Genomic DNA, 23,006 nt, shown 5'->3' on the forward strand with positions numbered 1-23,006 from the left:
TCCATATTATGTTCAAGGTATTATATATTGTTAATAAAATTGAGTAAGTGATCTCAAAAACTCTTTTCCAGAATTCCATGGTAATTTGTATGAGTATGTTTGTCAGGGTATCATCAGTTCCTAAAAATATATTAGGTTAGGATTTTAGCTTTCTGGATTTTTTGTCTGAGCAATTTCTCATTTGTGTGTGGGATTCATAGGGTAAATCTAGGAAAAATGAGAAATAAAAAAAAATCTTATTTAAAGCTTTTATAATTGTGTTTCTACTAAAAAAGACATGAAGTTGCTTGCTGAATGAAAGAGAAACTGAATGGTAAAAGTTAGTCTTTAGACTCTCCATGTGCACACACATAGAATCTATATACAGCTGTAAGCAGGAATTTTTAACTTAACAAAGTCTCCATTTCTTGTAAGTAAAGCTTTCTCTCTCTCTGTCTTTTTTGTCCTTCCATAGAGCACTTTCAATGTTCAGTCCTACCTTGACCTACAATGTTATTTCTCTGTCTGAGATCCTCAGTGCTTCTTCCCATCTCAAAGTGTGTACTATTGCTTGTCACCCAAACTCACAGCTCCAATTCTGGCAGTGCTGCCAGTATGAGAACAGAAGCAGAAGTGAGAGTCCAGGGCAGACATGCAGTGCCTGAGAGTCTTGAGAAAGACAAAATTAGCCTGCTTCAGGCAAAATAGTGCAATGTTTTGCAAACACACTGATCTCTTTTTATCAACCAAAGATAAGACTTTTTTAATTTTTTATTTTCTTCGTTTTACAGTAGGAAAGTAAGGAATTGATGGTTACCATTGTTAACCAATGCAATATAACAGAGAAGTAAAAAAATATACTTTCAGTTTACACATTATTTTTTTGTTTTCAGAATGTAAAATACATTTTGTGCCAATTTAACAGTTGAAAATATATCTTGTAGAAATGCATATAGGACTCATCCCCATGCACATGAGTGGTTAATCATGTTCAGGCATCTTAGCTGATCTCAGCTGATAGGAAGCAACATACTGAAGAGGTCATGGTCTCTGAAACAGATGGCTCAAGCCAAAAAAGAACATTACAAATGATAAACATTTACTGAATATGTAATTGGATTCATCCTGAGCAGCACTGAACAGCCCCAACCCAACATGCAATCTGTATGGGGTCTCAGGATTACCTCACGTCTTCATACTAAAACTGTCTTTTGAGCTGCCCTCTTTTATTAATTTTAAAATGGAGTTACTATGATTTATCTCTGAAACTCTGAAGACATTCCTACTGCCACATCATGGCCAAATCTTGCAATAAGCTGAACCCTTATGACTTGAAAAATTCACTCACACCAGCTGTAGATTACTTTGTGTATTGATCCTCAGGATCAGGTTGATGTTATGACTGTTCCTGAGCCCAAAAATATGTCTTATGAAGCATGTGAAAGTTACAAAAATTCTTGAGGCAATTTTCCAGGACCAGATCATCAGCTGGTACTATGTGACATCAATGGAATAGTGCCCATTTACCCCAGCTACAGATTTGGCTTCCAAAGTGGTGCCTGAAGCAGAATTTCTTGTGAGAAAATATGTTGGTGCCAGTCTTTGAAAGCAAGAGTTATTATCCATATGAAATTAATCTAGATTGCCAAAAAAACCCCATATGCTAAATTTGATACTAATGAACAGTGTTGACAAAAAGAGGTCACACTTAAAATTTGAGACTAATGAACTAAGGTGGCATGGAAATGAGCATTTGGAGAGTAAAGTAAAGGCTCTAATAGAGTTAAACCAAACCACTCACTCTATTGAGATTTTTATGTTTCTGCCTCCTTATATTGTAAAGTAAATCTCCACCCCAAGAAATGTCCTGATCTATATTTTAATGAGCCTCTCCACGTGACATACATTTTTTGTTTCATTACTATTAGTGAATGACAAGTGAAGGATATTCATTTTAACTTGAAAATGTCAGGTATGTACTTTAAGAGATATATTTTTCCAGTTTTTAATGAGGTGGTGTTTCTTTTTGAAAGAAATACCCATCTCTGATGTGGGTACTATGCAGGTGACAACTGATATTTAATAAGTGATGGTTCTTGTATTAGTCGTAGTTCACTAAAGAAAATGTCTCGGATTGCTTTTGAAAAACTCTTAACGTCACTAGCCCAAAGGCAAGATGTGACCTTTTTATTACATAATGAGAATCATTTATTATCTTACAATGTATCTTAAAGTCACAGACAAAATGCCACTTTGATAATTGCTTTCAATTAGCTTTGAGCATAGCATACATTCATAAAATGTCTTCTCTAATTTAGACTTGAATTAGAGAAAATTGCAGACATAATCTACTTTAAGGTTGTCTCATTTAAGGTGATTCGTAGTTTTATATCAAAGAAATCAAAACGGGTGGCTTTAGAGCAGTATTACAAAGTGTTTTAAATAGTCTTTCCAATATTTGAGTCCATTCTATTAACAATTAATTAACAATTTAGAATGCTAGTTCATCTTTTTTGACCTTTTTTGTGTATTAACTTTATATTTTTGTTCATAATGGTTATTTTGAAATTAAGCAGTGTCCTGTGGTAAAAGAGTACAGCTTGATTAGATGTATAAATAAAGCATATGAAGACATGTCAGATCTTAATAATAGGCAACAGCTTGGTCTTCCAACGTGTATGTTCTTTCCAACTTTTAAATTCTTCCTTAACAGTAAGCAATAAATCCCACACTCAAAAAGTAAGATTACATATTGGCATGTATTTTATTGCATACAATTTTTAGTATTTATTGTGTGTCTAATTTAAACTTTGTGGAAACAATGGTTACACATAGATTGGTTTACTGCATAAGTAACATCGTTCATAAAGAAACCGAGGTGTTTTCCTTTTATCTTAGGTTAAATGGACAAGGTTTGGAAGTCACATATGAAGATAATTCAGGCATCTCAGATACTTGGCATTTAACTAGCCCAAGGGATAATTCTGTTTTTCTTCTTCCTCCCCCCAGATAAAAATTACTCACAAGAACCAAGCCCCCATGTTGATGGGACCTCCTCCAAAAACCGGTCTTTTCTCTTCTATCATCAAAAGAACAAGGAACCACAGCAAGGAATAAGCCTATGTAGTTTAGTTTTCAGAAAAACAATTAGCTTTGTTGGGCTTTGGAATATTTATGCTGGAAATCTTTCAAGAATTTTAGAACATCTTCTACTTGCAAAATCTTGGATTTTGGTTTAACTGTTTCTGTAACTGAGCTAATGTAAAACTATGCTACTAGAAAAGATGTTGTCACAGTTTTGTAGGCATTTTGCATGATGAAAGCAGATGTTTACATAAAGTGATGCATAATTTTTGTTGCATGCATTACCATTTACTAATCTCTGGGCTAATTCTGCCATGGAATATGGGAAGAGAATGTCATGGGTAATTTGATTTTCTCTCTTTTCCATTTCAACTTTTTCTACTACAATGATCACATGCCATAGGTTCAATAGTATCTCTTGAATCAAAGATCTTCACATGAATAGCCAATTTGACCTGTTTCAGAGTAAAGTTTACTACAGGTCTCATTAACCTGTATTTTTAGTTTACCATTTCTTTCTACCCTGAGAATATTTTTATTCAACTGAGTATTGAAATCTCGGATTTTATTCTGATAACTCCTATGTATATGAGTAACTGTACCTGCTGAAAAGAATTAACAATATGTACAGTATTCAAATTATCATGACTATTCTTGTGTATTTTTTTTGTTAAGATTGGAAGCCAATGCAAGTTTTAGCAAAAATTATAACACTAAGGAAATCATATTGAGTGAAGATAATAATTCTTGCAAAACTATCCATCAGAGTTGTTTGCTGAAACACTAGAATTATTTTCATGAACAATACATCTCTGTAACATGGCACACTTTAAATCATTCTGCATATTGACCAATAGCATAGTGCATATGCACACAAATAACCAAAGCTCATGCCTAATTAAAGTGCATTTCCCACCAAAGATTTAGTGAAGGATGCTTCAGAGAAATGGGTTAATGCATAATTAATCAAACTCACTGGAGTAGACTCACTTCTGAAAATTTACAGTTCTTTTGATTACATTGACAATGTCCAGACAAATGTTGGGGTAGGAAAAAACATTAAATTAATTGCAAGTAAATACTCACTTTTCATTTGTTTCATAAGTTAATAGACATAGTCACATACTCTAAATATTGAGACATCGACGTGAACTCTAAATTAATTTAGAAAATTAAATTTATATCCAATTTTTGTCATAATTATTTATAAATTTATGCCATCCATAATTTACTCATCACCTAAATTAATCTCATAAGGAAAGAATAAACTGTTATCTATTCCCCTTTCATAGTCTGCTGTCTGGAATCAAAACATTTCTTGTCATAAATTTTGGGGAGGCAGTTGCTCAGGTTTTAACTTTCTTAGCCCTTTTAGAGACTTCCTAACAGCTTAGAAATCATAGTACAGGGATTTGTCCGAGGTTTGCACAGCACTGTCTAACGTTGAAGGGAAGTCCAAGAACGACAACTTTTTTCGGTCCTGCATATAAACAGTCCTAATCAAAACTTTTTATGCAGTCTTAACATTGTTTTCTGTTCAGAGTGAGCTGCTTCTCAGCTCTGCATGTCTTAAGTTTTCAGATTTCCTCAAAAAACAAGGAAAAAACAAAACTTTGCTTGAAATGCATGATTTTCCATTTTTATCCAGACTTAAAAATGTTAATGGTTTATTAAATCTATTTTTCTATTGATTCATTCATCCATTTTAAAAGTAATACTTCATCATGCTGTAGTGCACGGTACTGTGCATGTATTTAAATAAAGTTGCTATCATTTGTTCCTCAGTATAAGAATTCAACAGAGTCATACTTTAAATAATAGACACTGAAATACAAGTCAGTATATAGTTGATAAGGGTTATGTCTTTGAAATATAAAGTCTGTGTTCTGTAAACATTAGGAGGTAAATACCAATTAATGTTATGTTCCGCATTAGGTAGAAAAATATGAAGGTGATTATTTGCTAAAATTAAGATCTTGTAATTCACCCTTCTTAGGTCCAGTGGTGTTGATAATTACAGTTACTATAGGAGTAAACTCGTATTTTTCCTGTGCATTGCAAACACACACACACACACACACACACAGTCACACACACAGAGAAGCATTTGATGCACTTAACTATGAACACACATAAGTATAGAGCAAAAGTTATTTGCAAAAAGAAGGAATTTGCTGACATAATGTTACATAAAGTATATATTGGTTTTATGAAATTATAGTTAAGGTGGTAAATATTTTCACATAACTTGACATAGGTTTTTCTACCAATGCTCTCAACTTTTTGTGGCAAAAATGTGTTTAACAATAATATATAATGTGCTCTCTATAATTATCTCATGAACATTGTAACTCTGAGAACAAATAAAATTATACATAAGCTATTATTTAATAATGTGTGCAATTTTAAATGTGCCAGTCTGTGATAGCACTTACACACTTTTTCATGTAAAGAGGGATAGATGAGTTCATGTAATCACAATTACATACAATTCTGATTAAACATATAAACGGTAAATCAGATCTGTTGGTCAGTATGTGTCAGATTCTCACTGTAACAAAATACAAGAGAGCAGCCATCATATTGACAATTATCATAGCAGTGACTGACTTTCTATTAATCTTGATTGTTTTGGGTTTTTTAGTATGGCCTCCTATAATTTTAAACCATGCTCAGGTTGAAAGTATTGATGGTGATGAGAAAACCTTAGACTGCATAAAACATAGTATGAAAAGAAAATGGTTGATTTCATGAAAGAGAACTTCAGAGCGGGATCCTTTTTTTTTCTCTTCAGTATGCACAGAACTAACATCATGAAATTATTCATTGGTATAAGTGAAACAAAGAATATATGCATATATCTTCATGCAGCTGAAATAGATGCATTGTTGTTACATGGACTGAAGAGCAGTATCTGTAAACCTACTCTTTACAATGAAGCATTCTTTAAGGCTTCATTAATGACATTTGCAATGTAAATGGCAATTACAAATATGTAGGAATTAAATGTGACACTTGATTTGCAGATTTTTCATCTCCCTACCAGAGCATGTCAACTGGGCAATGTGCTAAGGAAAGAACATGACATACCAGGAAAAAACTTTAGCTTCTGAAATTGGTCAGTTCCTCACTTCACATGAGTTCCTGCTAAAAAGAAGTGGAAACAGTATTTCTTGAGGAGACAAACAGAGAATTACTGTTTCCAATACTTGTAAGATGTTTGCATACACATCGTCAAGATTATTTAAAGCTAGGGGGTGAGACCTCATGATTTAGGCTTATTGGTGTGCATATGTGTATGTGCATGCTAGATCAGGTAACATGCTGATAAGCTCAGGACTTTGAAGAGCTAGGAAGCCCTTAGTTTCTGAAACAGAAATAGACATCCTATTGCTCACTCTTATCAACTTTATAGTGTTTGCATGTACATCATAACAATGATTAGCTAATATCCAAAATTATTTAAGGCAAATAAAGTTACAGACTATAACATGTTTCCAAACATCAGTGTAAGACGTAAAATAGTCAATTATGGTAGGAAAGGGAGAAAAAGACCTTTTTTATTTTTTTAAATCTGTTGGTTAATATTTGTTTGATGAGATTATAGCTGTTCAGTGACTACTAGTGATTTAGGGTGCTAGTGATATTCTGTAAGTTTACTGCCATCAACCCCAAGTGGCTTCTGGGGCTTGTAATTCTGAGGTGGACCATAGCAAGACCAAGACTTTCTGGGAAGCAGATACTTCAGGGAAGTGTTGTCCCTCATCTCTCTGGAGAAGTGATTAGGGAGAATGGCTACAAATTTGGAAAAAAAAATTCAGGAAGAACTATCTCTAGACAAGGAAGGAGGAGAAGAGCAGAGAACTCTGCTAAAGAATGACAAAACAGATGCTCAAAGTAAAACATGATGGGGTGGATCGCTCCAAGGCAGTCCACAAAAATGGTCGTGCAGGACCTGGGAGGCCAGATGAAGGCACTCAGGACTAATGAGCAGTGATGAGCTAGAGAAGGGGGTAAATTAGATTTATCTAGAGACCCCTTCTATTTAAGGCTGAAGGACTTTGGTAGTATTTCCCTGCTTTGTGGAGAGAAAGTTTGAGACAAGTTGGACCCAACTGAGCCCTTCACATGAAGTGAGAAGGACTTGCAAGAAAAGGAGAGCTGAAGGACAGTCAAAGGAAGGTAAAGAACTTGTCAGAGCTTTATTTATTTCTGAGTACTTACATACCCTAAAAAAAAAAAAATAAAGAAAAAAAGAAAGCCTGAAAATAAATAAATTTATAAAACTGAGGTGGGCCAGAGAAGCACTGATCAATGTTTTATGCAAGAGCGGTGAAGAACGTGTCAGCCTCTTGTCAGCTAATTGCTGCTTGTCTGCAGCTCCATCAGGAAAGCATTCTGCTTTCTCTCCTCTGTCCATAAGGAAGGAAACTTCTTGTGGTCCTGGTGAGGTGAGTAAAAGCCTTATTGTAGCACTGGCTGGAAAATGAATAAAACATGGGCAAGATCTGGAGGCTGTTAATGAGATATAAAGTAATAGGTTAAAATCTGTGGCATGTGAGGCTCTGAGGGAGTGCTATGCAGCAATATCTGATGTGAAAACTGTCCTCAGGTCTGTCAAGGTTTGCTGGTGTCTGCCCAACCTGGATTTGTGCCATGGTGAGCCTGCTGGCTCTTGTTCCACATTTTTGCTCAGACTGTTTTCAGTTGATTTTGAAATAAAGAGGTTTGACCTTTCTGTTCTGATTTTTGTGTGTGTGTGGATGGAGCCTTCCCATTATCAGGTTCTCTTAGTTGTACAAATACCGCTGAAGAAAGGAAACTTCTCCTGACTATTGACTTCCATTATGTGAAACTGCCCAACAGCCTGAAACTATAAATAGGCAACGATACATTCTAGCCTCTGGAATCTGAGTACAGTGATATTTCAGAGACTGCTTTCTTTCCTTTCTGATTCATGACTCAAAGAGACTCCACGAGAAGCACCTCAGGACTCTCTTTAAATAGGACTCATGTAAAAAGTGATAATCATTGGGCTTTGTTACTTATAGAAAGGTGGTAGCGGTGTTGATGGTAAAGCAGCAGCTTCATTGAGAGGTACCCAAATTGTGATAAACATAAAAATCATTTGCTGGGTCTAACTGAGTGAGAAGGAAAGATTTCGAAGTTTTCAGGTCAATTTTTATTCTAATGTTGATAATGACTGAAAATACTTGGCTGTTGATTAACCTATTTGAAATAAACCTTTGTTTGGTTGGTTGTTTTTTACCAAGGGTCAAATTCACATGCCATGAAGGAACACAGCAGTTTGCATTAAGTAGGTTTTTCAGACAGGGAAGTGAACACTTCTTACTCTTTTGGTGAAAATCATATTTATGGGCCAACTTGTGCCTGCCTGACATCTTCAGAGCTGTCAATCTGTTTTCATGAAGTATACAAAAAATAACCCAACCAAACGAACCGCATAATAATAATTCTTTTTAAAACTATTTGTATCTGCAGAAGGAGAATGGTGATTTGTATGTCCCTCAGTGAGACAAATGGACTTTGCAACATGAGCTTCAGCACTGTAATTTCTGCCCAGTCATGAGGTTGGCTGTTGCAGAGGGTGTGGTGTAGGGATTCGAGTCTGATGATTTATGGTTGAGTTGGGGGCTTTTAGTAAACATGAGTGAGTTCTAAACATCTCTTTTTATCTCAGAATGAGAAGAACTAGAACTTTGATTCAGACAGATATAAAATATGTTTATGGTGTACACATAAGTAAGCAAACAAGTGCAGGAAGATCTATTCCATCTAAGCTGAACTTTACTTCCATATGTTTCAATTCAGTCCTATTACTAAAGGAAAAAAAACAAGAACTTGTTAATTTAGGTAGCTTGGCAACATTTGGGGAGGAAATGGGTGTGGTGTGTTTTTCTCCTTGTTAGTATGACCCTGTTACAAGAATACATACATATACATTAAGGACTTTAACCTCATTTACGTCAATCACTGTTTTCTGTGGCTATATTATGAACAGTGATTTTTTTTTTAAACCAGCTAAATCTCTCTTTTAATGATTCAATATAATTAATTTATAAGAAGTTTGAAATATTTGGTCCAACTGCCTGATCTACAAAGTCAAGGCTTTCACTGAGATGCAAATTTAGGCCTTTGTACTCTGTCAGTAATACTAGCCAAAAATTCCTTAGCCTCTGTTCTATCAAAATATACAAAATTGTGGGGAGAAACCTACTTTTCTTAATCAATCAATTTTTTCTAATTGGATTCAACTGGATTCCCATTTCAGACCAAAATCAGACTGATTTTTTTTAATGTCAAAATCTTTTGTGCTTGAATGTTAAAAGAAAAAGTAAAGTTTTAATTTGTTTAATTCATTAATTCTATTTCATTAATGTAGTGATTAACATTGTAGTATAACTGACTTTTCACTTTAAAAAGCAAAAAGTGAAAAAAATTATGCATTATTAATTCAATATGAACGTAATTCTTATATCCTTTAGGAGAATTTTTAAATTCTTGGATTTGTTCAAGATCCTGAAATGAAACTTTCAACTTTTGTGCTGCTGCAGTTGACACAAGACTAAAAGCTTGCACATCAAATTCTAGTATTTATATAAAATCTCTGCATTTTTGTTATTCAAATAAGTGCACAACTATGAGTTATCTTCAAGAGTTGATTTCAATTCATAGTTCCTGCTTTTTCAAATTAATTTGTCAGTACAAGTCTACCTTGTCACTGAACAAACACAGAAATAACAGAATAATGATAAACAAAAAAATTATTTCACATAGCATAAAAGTTTACTAAATATCTTAATAGTTCTCTCAAAAAACAGTAGTGGACTCTGATTTTCACTGAAAATAGAATGGGAGGATAGTTAAATAATGGAAATTCCATTATTAAGATATCCTGACTATTGTAAAATAAGCAAATAACAAGAATATTTTTGACTAGGCATTGTAAGATAAGTTATTGACAAGGCAGATATAATGCTTGTGTTTCTTCTAAGGTACACTGTAACTCAAATAAAAATAACCATTCAATCACATTGATAAGGCATTTGTGCATCACTGTAATTCTCAAATATGTCTTTAATGTGTTTTAATGTATCTCTCAATCTTTTGGGTGAATTATCAGCTAATACTGTGTGATAGCTAATCCGTGAACACTTTTTACCTCACAGTAACCCAAAATATGTATGCTATCTGAAGGCTTGCTATTCTTTGTGATCATTGCATATTTATCACTAAGTACTGTTAGAATGTCTAACCCGATTGATAGTACACTAAAATCCTTGCTATGACAATCATCAGTCTTATTTTTATGATCTTGGGACAAGAGGTGAGTGGACTCGCATGAGGTTAATGGGCCTTTAAGAAAATGTTATGTTTCTTTGGTGCAAGATAAGGTTCCCTTCTTCTGATGGGAATCTTGTCACTGTATAAGATATAACAGCTTTCTCTGCCAAAGAGTTGAGATATTAGCCTGTGTGAAATGATCTATAGTTTTCCTTGGCTTGCCTACTGAATCTTGGACAAAAAAATAAATCTTATGGCAGATGCCAATTGTTCCCTTTTGGTATGTGTGTAGAAATATGTACTACCACAAGAGCTAGTAAAAGCATTCAGATGCAACCAGAACAGTTGTGCTGACAACCGAGAACAGAGCTGAATTCCTGGAATCAGGCTCACACAGGCAGAATCTGAAATGTTCAGAAAAGGGTTAAACTTCCTTTACTCGTTTCTAGGGTGACTTCTGTCTAAAAATGTAAGAGTACAAGTAGGTATTAAATACGTCTATAACTTGCCACTGCTAACACTCATATGTCTGTGCAATATTTGTGCTATTTTCTTATCTTAGATATAGCACAAATGGTAATTTTTAACTATTTCTACTATGTACTTCCTCCGCAAAACACAGTGCAATAGCATAACCTATAAAAGCAGATTTTTAATAAGGGCAATAAGAAAATGTTTTAGGGAACCCAAGATACCTTCTGGTCCAGCATCACAGGAGATAAAAGGTATTTGCAGGAAAAAACATCGCACAGTGCCAATCCATCTCTTCTCAGTAAAAGTTTGAAAGAGAGAGGACTTCTGGACAAATTACAATGTCATTTATTGTTTTATTCTAACTTGTTCATAAATAAATTTGGAGAGTTGCTATGATATGAACCTCATCAGAATATGCAGCCACAACTGCATAAGGGAGAATTGAGAATATTTTGGCAGATCTGGTTTCCCTAATATACAGAACCTCTTCCATAAATTTTCCTTGATTAGAAACAGCCTGCTTGCAAGGTACAGAAACACAGAAGTAGTCACTATTTGTTTAATTACTTGGTTCCTTTAAGGTGTTAAAACATTTTTTCCATTTTCCGTAATCACAGCTCTGCAATGACTACTGTGAATATTTTTTGGCAAGAATAATCAGTATTTAAGATGACTTGTATAGGAGATGGCAGCATACAATATATTTGCATGTCATGCATTTCTGCTACAGTAATGGAGATCCCCTTGAGAGCATTTAAAGTCCTAAGGTGGAATGTGATACTAAATCATAGCTTTGGAGATTATGATTAAAATATAATCTCCTTGTTTGAGACAGTTTAAAGTGAATGATGTGGATGTGAAATCCCAACTCCTGCTGAAATCACTGGTTTGCCATCGCAGCCACAGAGCCTGGGTTTTGTCTCTGCTGTCTTGTGGTAGGGCTTAGAATATCTTTCCTGCCCCAGTTAATATGTCTCCAGAGAAGTTCAGGTAAGAGATTGAGAAGTTTTGTGCATTGACACATCTGTAAAAACCTATTGAATGGTTGCATCTGTGAAGTTGCCCCACACTATTGGCCTGGAAACCAGGTCACTAGGTGTCTTCCCTTCAGCAGAGTACTCTTTCCTCTTTCTCACTCTTTCTCACTCTTCTGTGTCCTTAGCAATTCTGTATTTCTATCTTTAAAAACATTGGCTTCAACATGTTGTATTAGAATATGTTTTCATCTACGCAGTTCCATTAGGTGGTGGTTAGGCATTAGACTTAGAAATGGAAATTTGAAGTATCTCAGGTTAAGGAAGAAATCAAAGACTCCAGTTTTCTGGCAAACACTGTAAGTGCTATAACCAATATTTAAGTGAGCCCTGCTCAGTTAAGGACTCATCGTAAACTCCACCTTCTGAATCTCAAAGACATGGGAATTTTCAAAGTCTGACTATGTGGAGTTTGCACAACACTGGTTTTTTTGCATTTTGCAATTCACATGTAAATTTTATGGATTATATGTGGAACTGTGCATCTTATTTAACTATTCAGGGCCCTAGAAATCTACCATTAGTATCTGAATCACCCTACTGGGGTAATATAACACCAAACTTGAGCATGAATAAATAGTTGCTTTGAACCTAGCTTTTAGGACTTCAACAGACTATTGACTTGGTAACAAATTCTGTGCTGTTGCCTTAAGAGGCCCTGACACAGTGCTGCAAAACCGTGTCTATGCACAGCATAACACAACCCACTCCTAATTATTTCTGCCTAAAGTAGCTACTGCTGTTGGATTTCTTGTCTTTTATGCTTAAAACAGCAGTGACGCAGTAATGAGTCAGGCCTTTGCCAGTGCTTAAATATCCAGTGCTAAGTGCTATATAAAAACATTTAAAATATTTTCTAAAGCTGATATGTGTGTAAACCTTGATTAGGATTTCATAGGTCTAAGGCATGCAAGTGGTGTACAAAGTGTGCATCTTCAATCTCCTGCATTTATATATAGCTTTTTGTTTGCATTATGATCTACTATCTGTGTCCTCTGACTACTGTTTTGTTATTTTTGGCACTCATTGCACACCTTCAAGCTTGTACTGTCCTAATGTATGAAGCCAATCTCATAGCTTAATTGTTTCAGTGTTTTTAGATTGCTAATCAATAGTTAGCATAAAGCACATATTGAAACATAAAAACAAAACATATTTTGTGTCACTTTTTCTTCATAACTAAAAAAACTCTCAAAAAACTATGTCTCATTCCTTAGAAAAATTTTGCATGTAGAATAATAAAAATATTTCAAGTTAACTCACTGCTCTAATACAATGGTAAAGGACGATTAAGAATATTAATTTGAATTAATCATTTAATTGTCACGTGGTAATATTGAATGTAGAAAAGGTACAAGGTTCTTGTCCTTATTTATTTGTTTTCCATTATTTCTTAGTGTCATTCAGATATTCCCATGCATGCCATTAGGCTGGACTGCCTTGCAGTTCTCTGACTTCTGGCTCATCACTGTTGTATCTTTACCTTCAGTCATAAAATAATAACTTAATGTTCCTTAATCTTTGAAGTTTTTGTTTGTTTTCCCATCACTTTGTCTTCCATCTGCTAGTTTGCTGCCTTTGCCTTGTTCATACACTTCTAATTAAAGTATTTGTTATTTTTATCTCAGTCACAGCCCTTGTAAATTTTCTTTGTTATTCAGATCTATTCAGAGTTCACCTCTAAAGGATTCGAGGTCTGTCAGTTCACAATCTTATCTTCTCTCAGAAACCATTCTTAGAATGTTTTCCCCCCCCCCCCCCCCCCGGACACCCTGCCCCCACCCCTCTTCCCTTCTGGTTACCTTAGGCACAGGTTATTTGTCTTTACTTTGAGGCCTTTAGTGGCTCATGTCTACCTTAACAAAAGGTATTTTTATATCTATGCCTAAAATCATTTCATTTTGAGAGCTCTCATTGTGTAAAATCTGTTTGATACAAAGGCAAATGCTTATTTGTGTGATCTATATCCAATCAAGCCATGACAACATTCTGTAGCCAGTAGTTTTATATTTTAAAGAAAATATTTTGGAGGTCTTAGCATATTTTATATCTGACTAATATTCCTATGGAATTGTCTACAAAGCTGCTTCATTACCTTCTTTCAAATCCTTCTTTCAGCTGTTTACAAAAAGACCGTATTGTAGCTATCACCACAGAAATCAGAACCTGTTTTCTTTCATATGCCCACATATCTGTACTTAACAGTTTTTAAATTACAGGTTTTCTTTTAGGGATGAGGGGAAGGGAACTCCATGTTCTGTGGTGTTAGAGCATCTAGCACAATAGGAGTTCTGATCCACAACTACATCATTTAAATGTTAAGCCAACAGAGATGTATCTATGTAATTTTATGTTGGCAGATGGATTTATAGCCCACTGATGATTACATTGCAGGTCCCATCTGTACATGATCTGCAGGGAACATGAACCTAGCTAGACTATTTACTCGGTCACAGTTTTAGCTTACTGTTCTGAAACTTTTTTCATTCATTCCCTCTTCTGTTGGTCAAAAAAACAACTGTGACATACGGAGATTTCACTTCTTCCCACTGCATTCTCCCCAGTGTTAGAAGAAACTGTAAGATCTTTGTCCCACAAGGGGTCCGTGGATGTGCTTCTTTAAAATCCCCCTGCCTGCAAAACAAAGAAGAAAAAAGGGTGCAATCCCAGATCCAGCAACATTGGAGGCATCCCTCCTTTCTCTCCTGCACACCTCAGGGAAGCCTGTCTTGTCAAATTTTTTTAACATTTAATTGATTTGCTAGTGACCTGATCTAGGATCAGAAAGAAAGATGTAAAAAGTCTACAGGGTGCCACAGTAGAGAGGGAATGGATCCCTACTCCTGTTTTTCGATATGCTTTATTTATTTTATCTCCTATCTACCTTTTGTGACTTGTTTGGGTTCCATTCCTCCAGTGAGAAACTGCATTGCTAAAGCTCATTCCATAACTTTAGTGGGGGAAGTTCAAGAATAAAGAAGTATATGTATTAAAAATGAGGAGAAATAAGAAAATGCAGAGTTTGTCATAACTTCAGTAAGCTACTTCAGTTTTGTTGCCCCTGCTTGTTATTTCCCATTGGTGTTTGCCAGTTCAGGGATAACAGAGAGAAAGTAAGATTACTTAGAGTCAGGGGAAATTAATGTGTTATTTGCAACAGAGCTGAAGTGCAATGCATTCTGTAGAAAGTAGCTTTAATTAAAACCTCTGTTTCAGAAATAAAAGAAATAGGTTGAAGTCCACATGAAACAAAGGAGGGGAAAAAAGTTGCATTGTCTTGCATTTTTCTGTTTTAGAGAGTGCCTACAAGCTGAAGGCAATGTCTAGTGCCAGGCTGTGCCTAGTTTGCCATGGGCTCTGCAGCCAGGTTAAAGGAACACTGTCTGGCTATGGCCTCCTGAATCGGCTGCCCTTATAATAGACTGGGTTTCTCCAACTTTCTCAATCTGCTTTATGAAGGAAGCACTATCTTAAATCTACATAGTACTGGTGACCCTACCCTTCTCTCTAATGTTCCCTGTTGGCCTGACACCTTTTAATAAAACTCAGGAAGTGTATTTAAGAGTAGTTTAAGGGTTGTTCTTGGTGTTTTGTGCCTTCTCGGGCAACCCATTTCAGTGTATTTTCCATCACTGTATGTAGGTACAGTCCTTGCTTCTTTAAGTTTTCCTGTACAGCTGATTCTTCTCCTAGACCTTCTTACCTTCCTAACATAGGAACTAAAATTTCAGAGAAAAACTTACTATACTTTATTTCTTTACCATATATATGTTTTTTGGCAGGGAAATGGATATATTTCACCCTCCACTCATTTGCTGACCAGATAGTATGCACAGAGAAAGCTAAGTACTAAAAGAATTAAATATTTTACTTCTCCCAAGATTCCCGAGATATTTTTTTTATTTTCTGCATTTCCTGAATGAAAGTATAGAGGAAATATCTCTATTGCTGTCTTAGTCCACAGCAGTCAGCTAAATTGTTCTAGATTTTACATGAGATTAGAACCCAACCTGGAAGGTTAGTTAAAGTAGATCAGGATAAGGAATTGTTCTGAAAAGCATTTCAGATTGCATATAGCCATCTGGTTTGAGTCTACAGCCATCAGTGGCTTTTGCAGAGGTGAGAAGAAATTCCAGATTCTGCTAGCTGTACTGGCAATGGTGTTCTTACTGTCTTGAGCAGTCCATCCTTTCAGCAGCAGAATGAATTGCAAAGTCTGGCTCCCATTCCCAAGGGAACTCTTTAGAACAGATCTTTTGTTCAGCAAACCTGTCTTTAAGAGGCAAAACTTTTTCAACTCCATAGAGAATTATTCATCAGTTATGTCAGAAGTCCTTTAGTAAAGCGAAATGGTGTTCAATGTATGACTTGCGTTTTTTAAAATAAATAGCTAGCTCTTGCAAAAAGGTTTTCATCCCGTATATTGGAGAAAAGAAGTGCAAATAAAACTTGTAGTATTAGGGTTTTTTTAATAAATTCAAGCAACTTTTTAATTTTTTTTATTTTATTTACATTAAAATTATAAGATTGATTGCCTTTTACTGTAAAAAATTAACTTTTGGAACATCTCTCAAATTCTCATTGAGAAGTTGTGTAGCTTTGGATTCATGTTGGGTGATGTGATCTCACTACTGTGTTTGTAGTATTCAGTTTATTTTGAAGAGGGACTTCTTGTTAATGTACAGAGGATGCAAGCTTATCTAAGTTTTGCTGGAGGAAGAGATTCAAAAATTTGACTCAAGATTTTGAAATTTGACTTATAGTTTTACAGAAGGGGCATTATCAAGGCAACTCTTTTCAATGAACAGAACAAAAAGCTATAACCTGCAAAACCGACACGACAAGACTGATTTTGTCAATTAAACACCTACTTCACCATAGGCAGCTACGACTCAGGACCTAACCTGAGATGTGTGGCTTTGCTTGTTGTTTTACTCCCTGTGAGCATTTGTTCACTTACTGCCATGCAGATAATGCATTGCATTTCACAGCACAGCAAGTTTAATCAGGACATGTCATCATCAATTTGTACCGATATGCACTGATGGACAGGGTTTTCCAGGAGCATGACTAGCTGTTTATCAAATGATCGTCAATTCTGGAGAAGAAATGGTGCAATCCCCATGTTGTTTTACAGCATCTGCTTTATCATCTGCTCACAGGAGCACCTTTTTTTCCCCTCCTTCCCTGGGTTTCCCTTTGTAGCTGTTACTTGTAGACAGCTTCATTTATTTCTGCTGATTTCTAATTCCTTTAGGAGAGATGTCTAAAAGATATGCTTGATTTATTGAAACATGTTGTAGAACTGAAATGGTTAATGATAGCAAGACAAGACTAAATACCACAATCTACATTTGATTTCTGATGCTTTCCTGTTATTTACAAAGCATCTCTTTGAGTACCATAAATAATTTACAGTTCAAAGTGAATACTTCTAAGTGCTAAAAAGCCAAATTCACATTTATTTCACTTGCTAATGTTTTCATTTTATAACACAAAGCATAAAACACCCCTCTCACTCCTCTATAGTTTAACAAAAGTGCTATTAGATTAGCACAGAAACTCCAAAGGACTCTTGTAACAGTAGGTTAAGGGCGGTATCAGTCGTTCAGTCTTGCAGTCCCTACTACAGTAAAATTCTAACTCCAAGCACAGAGAATTTTACCTGACAAAAGACACCAAGTTTAAGCTTTTAGCATGCAAAACTGGTTGTCTCACAAATTTATTGTTTTATTGCTTGGAGGAGTTGAACAGTGGGAATAACTCTGAAAGCTAACCCTAGAGAATGATTTAATTTTATTTGGACATACTGTGACTTGTTCATAATAGGTAGAATTAGCACACATGACCTCCAAAATGAAATCATAGTAGCAAATACTTGAAGAAAAAAGGAGCCATAGAAATCAAAATATTTGTCAGTGATACGCAGTTATGCACATCAACTTTAAACAACTCTTTCTCTTCTTGTTACTCTCATATAGTCTAAGTCAAGTTAAAAGAACTGGTAGAAGCACTGACTAGTTGAACATTTCTACTATTTTACCTAAACCACATAAGTCTTCATTTTATAATGCCCAGTTCTTTTTAAAGCTAAAGACCCCAAATGCTACTGGCAAAACAAAAGCAGAAGACAAAAAAAGAAAAGAAAAGTTAAAAAAAAAAAAAGAAGCAACCATTAATCTTAGGGCAAAAAGAAAAAAACTTAAACAGAATAAAAAAACCTACTCCTAAAAAAAAATTTAGTTTAATGTCAATATAGTAATTATCTTGTCTTAAGATAACTGACCTCATTAGAAGATTAGCTGAAGAAGATCAACTCCCACCTCTCATTTTCTGGTAAAAAGATAAATATAAGTTCTGTCCCATATATGCAGACCAAACAAATCAATCTAAGGGACATCATAATTCAGGTGAAATAAGAGATGAGCTATATCTGAAAATTATTTCCAATATTTGAAATCTTGTATAATTTTAATACTGTAGTATCAAATATTGACAAAAAAAATCAAATACCTGTAGAATTTTTGTAAAGAGAGGGAATATGTTAAGGATCTGTCTGTATTCAGTTTATTCTAGTATTGCTTGCACTGATTGATGAAAAACTTGGTCCATCAGATGTATTTATTATCTGTCATTATTTATTCACCAGCTTTTCATTCTAAATGATCAACGTTTATTTTGCCCACTGAAGCCGATGTAAAGGATTGCTACATTCACAGTTAAAATTAATCTCCAGTGTTTGATGTTGCCTAACAACTTCACACAGTAGTGTAAAGGGGGAAGAGGGAAACAATCAATGCCCAGAAGGAATTTTAGGGAAATAGATACTAATTCATCAGATGAACATTTCGGCACTGGGGACAGGTTCTTAGTTGAGGTAAATAGGAGTAGTTACCTCAGAGTCAGTGGAGTTGATTTATTACCAACTGAAAGACCAGCACTAGACCGACAATGACCCAGCCCCTGTGAAAGGACATGTGCTATTCACGGTGAATACCAATGGGGTGGGCCTTTTGAACGGGCCTGAGTGGACGTTTTGTACGTCTATGTGATTTGGCAAGTGGTTTTGTTTTCTGAAGCCTGAAACAATTTGCAAATTTGGAGAAAGAATACAACCAGAAAAAGAGAAGGGGAAAGGAAAAAAAAAAACCCACAAGCCAAACGCCAAGATTTTTGGTAAATGAAATCATAAGGACAGGGTGTCTGTGCAACCCTTTTAACAAGTGAGATGGAGCTAAGGACACTTCTATGGCGAATGCCAGCCTCAAATCCTATCTGCATTAAAGGACTTGTGCCCTCATCCTTCAGTTTCTAAGAGAGCTCTCTACCATGAGGCCCAGCATACCAAAGTGGAAGGTATCCTTTCCTCTAAAAACTACACTTTAAATGTACTTTGGAGAAAGCCTAAGGTGTGTTTTTTGGGCAAGAACTAGTAGATAGACTGGCTGTTTCATGGGGAATAACTGCCTCAGGGCAAGGAGTTGGATTTCTCTCTGAATTGATGGGTTTCACTGAAGTTGTATTTGACAGCTGAAGAAATGAGGAATTTTTTGTGGCCGGCTAAGAAGATGCTTTGTATCAAGCCACCAACTTTAACTTCCAGGGCCCTCCGTTTCTTCCAGAGTTGTCAAGGAAGAGGTGCAGGAGAGGAGCAAACTGGTGATGGCCCATTGGACACTTAGATTGCAAGTGCTCAACCTTAGTTCAAGTACCCTAGTGCACAAAATAAGTTTCTTAAGTAGTATATTTGATGTAGCTATTGATACATTTTTAGTTTTCTCAAGTGTATTTGATGCCATTGTCCCTCATAATACCTGAGTTTAATAATAGAAACCACAGTGTGCGAAGTGGGCAAGTATTGCTTGTGAAACAGTTAGTTTCTTCAGCTTTTTAAATGAGTTGTTTGTCAGCATTTCACAAAGAATTGCAGATTATTGAATCTGGTCCTTGCTCCGGCTGACAGCATTTAGGAAAAGAATAATGTTTTATGAAATATAAATATATAGCTATACATTTATAGGCATATTTATGAACCAAAAACTGCTACAAATGTAGTAGTAGTTATAAGTTAAATTCAACAACTAAATAAGAGCTACAGTTTCAATGAATAGAACTATGGGTTTGGTCTTTAAATCCGTTTTTTCTCTCTTTAAATTAATCTTTACCACGTAGGTATTGTCTTTATAAGTAAGGATGCAAAGCATTTATCTTAAAAAAAACAAACAACAAAACCCCCCAAAAACAACAACATAAAAAAAAAACCCTAAAAAAGCCAAAATGAAACAAAAAAATCCCCCCAAAAAGGAGAGGGACAGTTTAAAATGCCATAAGTCCTTGAGCTGTCTATTCAAAATCTGAAATGTAGCTAGAACTGCAGGCAGCTTTAATGATAATGCTAATTGCCCCCCGACCCCCCATCTCTGCTAACATTCAAATCCACTGTTTCTTCTGGATTTCATTTGGCAATTGCATCCCACTCAATATGAAGGCGTGTGAGAGAGAAAAATCAGTCTGCTAGCATACTATATTGGACCCAATTTCTTACTCATTTCATGGCACTAAGACTTCTTTTATCTGCAGGAATGCCAACTGATAGAGCAAATGACAGATGAAGCACTCACTTGCAACAGTTTGGCTACAGAATTAGGGATACTTTTTTTCCCCATTGTGAAATACCCTTTGGTACTGGCAAAAAAATTCCCAAACTAACCCAATAACAACAAAAAAAAAAAGAGCTTGAAAAATCAACCATGTTTTCAAAGGCATCCAAATGAGTTGGCATCCAAATCTCATATTCCTTGTACCATCACATGAGAGCTCCACATATATTTTTCCTAAATACACAAATTGTTGAAAGCCACCAGTTACTGAGTTGTTAAAGGAGAAGAGCTGGAGTGTCCTTAATTTCTGAGAGGCTTGGGTTACTCTTGTTATCTGACAGGTTTTCTAGTTCAACAGCACGTGGAATACTATGGGAATTGTACTGCAACACAGGAAAGATAAACAATTTTTTAATAGTAGTAGCACAGTACTTCGATCTTTTCCTGTCTTAAAATCTTTTAATTTTATTCAGAAGGTTTCCCACTTAACATTTTTAGAATTTCTGATCTTCTCAAAAAGAAATTACTTTTTGCAAAGCTTTCATGGGAAGCTTCCATTTTCATCTTTGTTAGTAATTGCATTACTAATCAGTAATTAGTCCTTGCCAATTTTTATGAAATATTCTTTTACAAAGTCACTAATTAGAATCACAAAATAATTTAGGTATATACCTCTCAAGATCATTGGGTTTTAGCCTCTTGCTTAAAGCGGACCTGCAGGCCTAATGCCTCTGAGGTTAGACAAAGGACTTATCTAGTTAAGTTTGGAATATCTCCAAGGGTAGAGATCCCACTGCATCTCTATTGCAGTATCTGACCACCTTTTTGGGGAAGATCTCTTCCCAGTGTCTAACTGTAAATTCCTGCAAATTATGTTCATTGCCTCTTCTCTGCTACACGGATTAAACTGATCAGTCTGCAGTTCCCTAGATCTGCCCCTCCTGAAAACAGGTGTGACATCTGTCTGTCTCCAGTCCTCAAAGAGCTCCCACAGTAGCATCCACTCTGAATGCTAGTCCATTCAGAGACTGCAGAAGGGTGTGTCTCAAAGAAACTTGCTGGCTCCCTCAGCAGCCTGTAGAGATCATTCAGTCTGATCCCATGGATTTGCATGACAAATTTGCTTTGAGTCTTCCACATATATTAACACAAGTAATACATGTCCCAGCATTGTTCCCCAGGATTTAAAGGCAGACCTGAAAGAAGCCTTTGCAAGTTATAGCAAAGCAAAGCAAAGCAGACATCATGTTCCTCCTCGTTTTCTTGTCTTCTCTGCCCCATTCAGCAATGAATCTACACTTGTCTTTCTGTTTCTTCCAAGATAATGTTCTTACTGTGTTTTGATTTTTGTTTGTTTGCTTATTTCTTTTAAAATATCTTGCCATCTGAGCTTTGGTTTTCCTAATTTCACTACTGAATGCCTAGGAAATGTTTTAATGATTTTGGGTAGTCCAACATTGCTTTCAGTTTCTGTAAAATTCCTCTTAGCATTTGACCTCTGTCAGGAGTTTTCCATTCACCCAAGCTGGTTTCCTGTGCTTGACTATTTACACATTGGAATGGACAATTCTTGTACTTTGAAGAGACTGTTGTTGAAGGTCAACCAGCTCTCCTGGGCCTCTTTGTCCTTCAAGGTGGTTGCCCATGTGATTCTGCCTATAAGTTTGACTTGGTTATTTGACTGTAGTATCCTGTCTTGTGTCATGAAAACATAAGTTGTAAAGACGTTATTTTGATTTACTGAAATTTGTTCTTAACCTTCATGGTGAAAGAAAAAAAATTACTTGGGGTTAAGTTTCAGGAAACAAAATGAGACCAAAATGTTGGTTCCGCCTTGAAGTAATGAAAATACTTTAATACACCCACACATAGCAGAATAAATGAAGTTTGAAGAAACTAACAAATGGTGGCTTAAAAATCCTGTGTTTATATTCCTCTTACCTATTTTGTTGCCCAAAGATTTCACCCAGAAGTTGCTGAACATCTGGAAAAAAACTGAGTGATGTCTTGGTGTAGCAAAAAGTTAGTTACCCAATTACATTTCAAAGACCAGAAGCAATCTAAGGGCAAGAGCCGAGACTGCAAATCTTAATGACTGTAAGATTCACTTGTGAGCCTCTAAATATACAGACCTTGTATATATGGTATACAATATGTGGCATTTCCAGTAGATTTTTGAACTCAGGAAACAGTCCTGACGTTGACAGTGTCCTTGTCACTTGACTGCACTGAGTGGAAAATTCTGCTTCTCTTTGAGCAAACTTCCCTTCATTGGGATTCTCTTTTCTCCTTAAACTTCAAATAAAACCTTAAATATTTCCTCAGCTCGCCAAAATTAGTGCAGTCTGGTTGCTAGCTATGGAAATGGTAGCTTGATAGATGATTTAAAAAGAAGATTTATGTATGAGAATGATTTCTTTAAAGACAATAGATTTATCTTAAAATTCAATATTTCTTCAGGTAATGGGGGTCTTCGTTTTAGAAAAACTTAATGAGCCACATTTTTATAAGTAATCAGAAGGTACTCAGC

At 35.6% G+C, this 23,006-nt stretch overlaps 1 protein-coding gene across 9 annotated transcripts in view; it reads left to right on the forward strand.

Moving 5' to 3' along the window:
• The window catches only part of DGKB (diacylglycerol kinase beta), a 345,725-nt gene extending 337,942 nt beyond the window's left edge, over window positions 1-7,783 (forward strand). For all 9 annotated transcript variants that reach the window (XM_051785972.1, XM_051785970.1, XM_051785971.1 and 6 more), the window contains one exon: window positions 2,989-7,783. In XM_051785972.1, coding sequence (XP_051641932.1) covers window positions 2,989-3,096 — 108 coding nt within the window. In that variant the 3' untranslated portion in view covers window positions 3,097-7,783. The remainder of the gene's footprint in view (window positions 1-2,988) is intronic.
• Window positions 7,784-23,006: the final 15,223 nt, after the last annotated feature.

Source organism: Manacus candei, unplaced genomic scaffold (genome assembly GCF_025592945.1).
Source record: "Manacus candei isolate 608988 ecotype Guabito, Panama unplaced genomic scaffold, ASM2559294v1 h1tg000021l, whole genome shotgun sequence".
Taxonomy (NCBI): Eukaryota; Metazoa; Chordata; class Aves; order Passeriformes; family Pipridae; genus Manacus; species Manacus candei.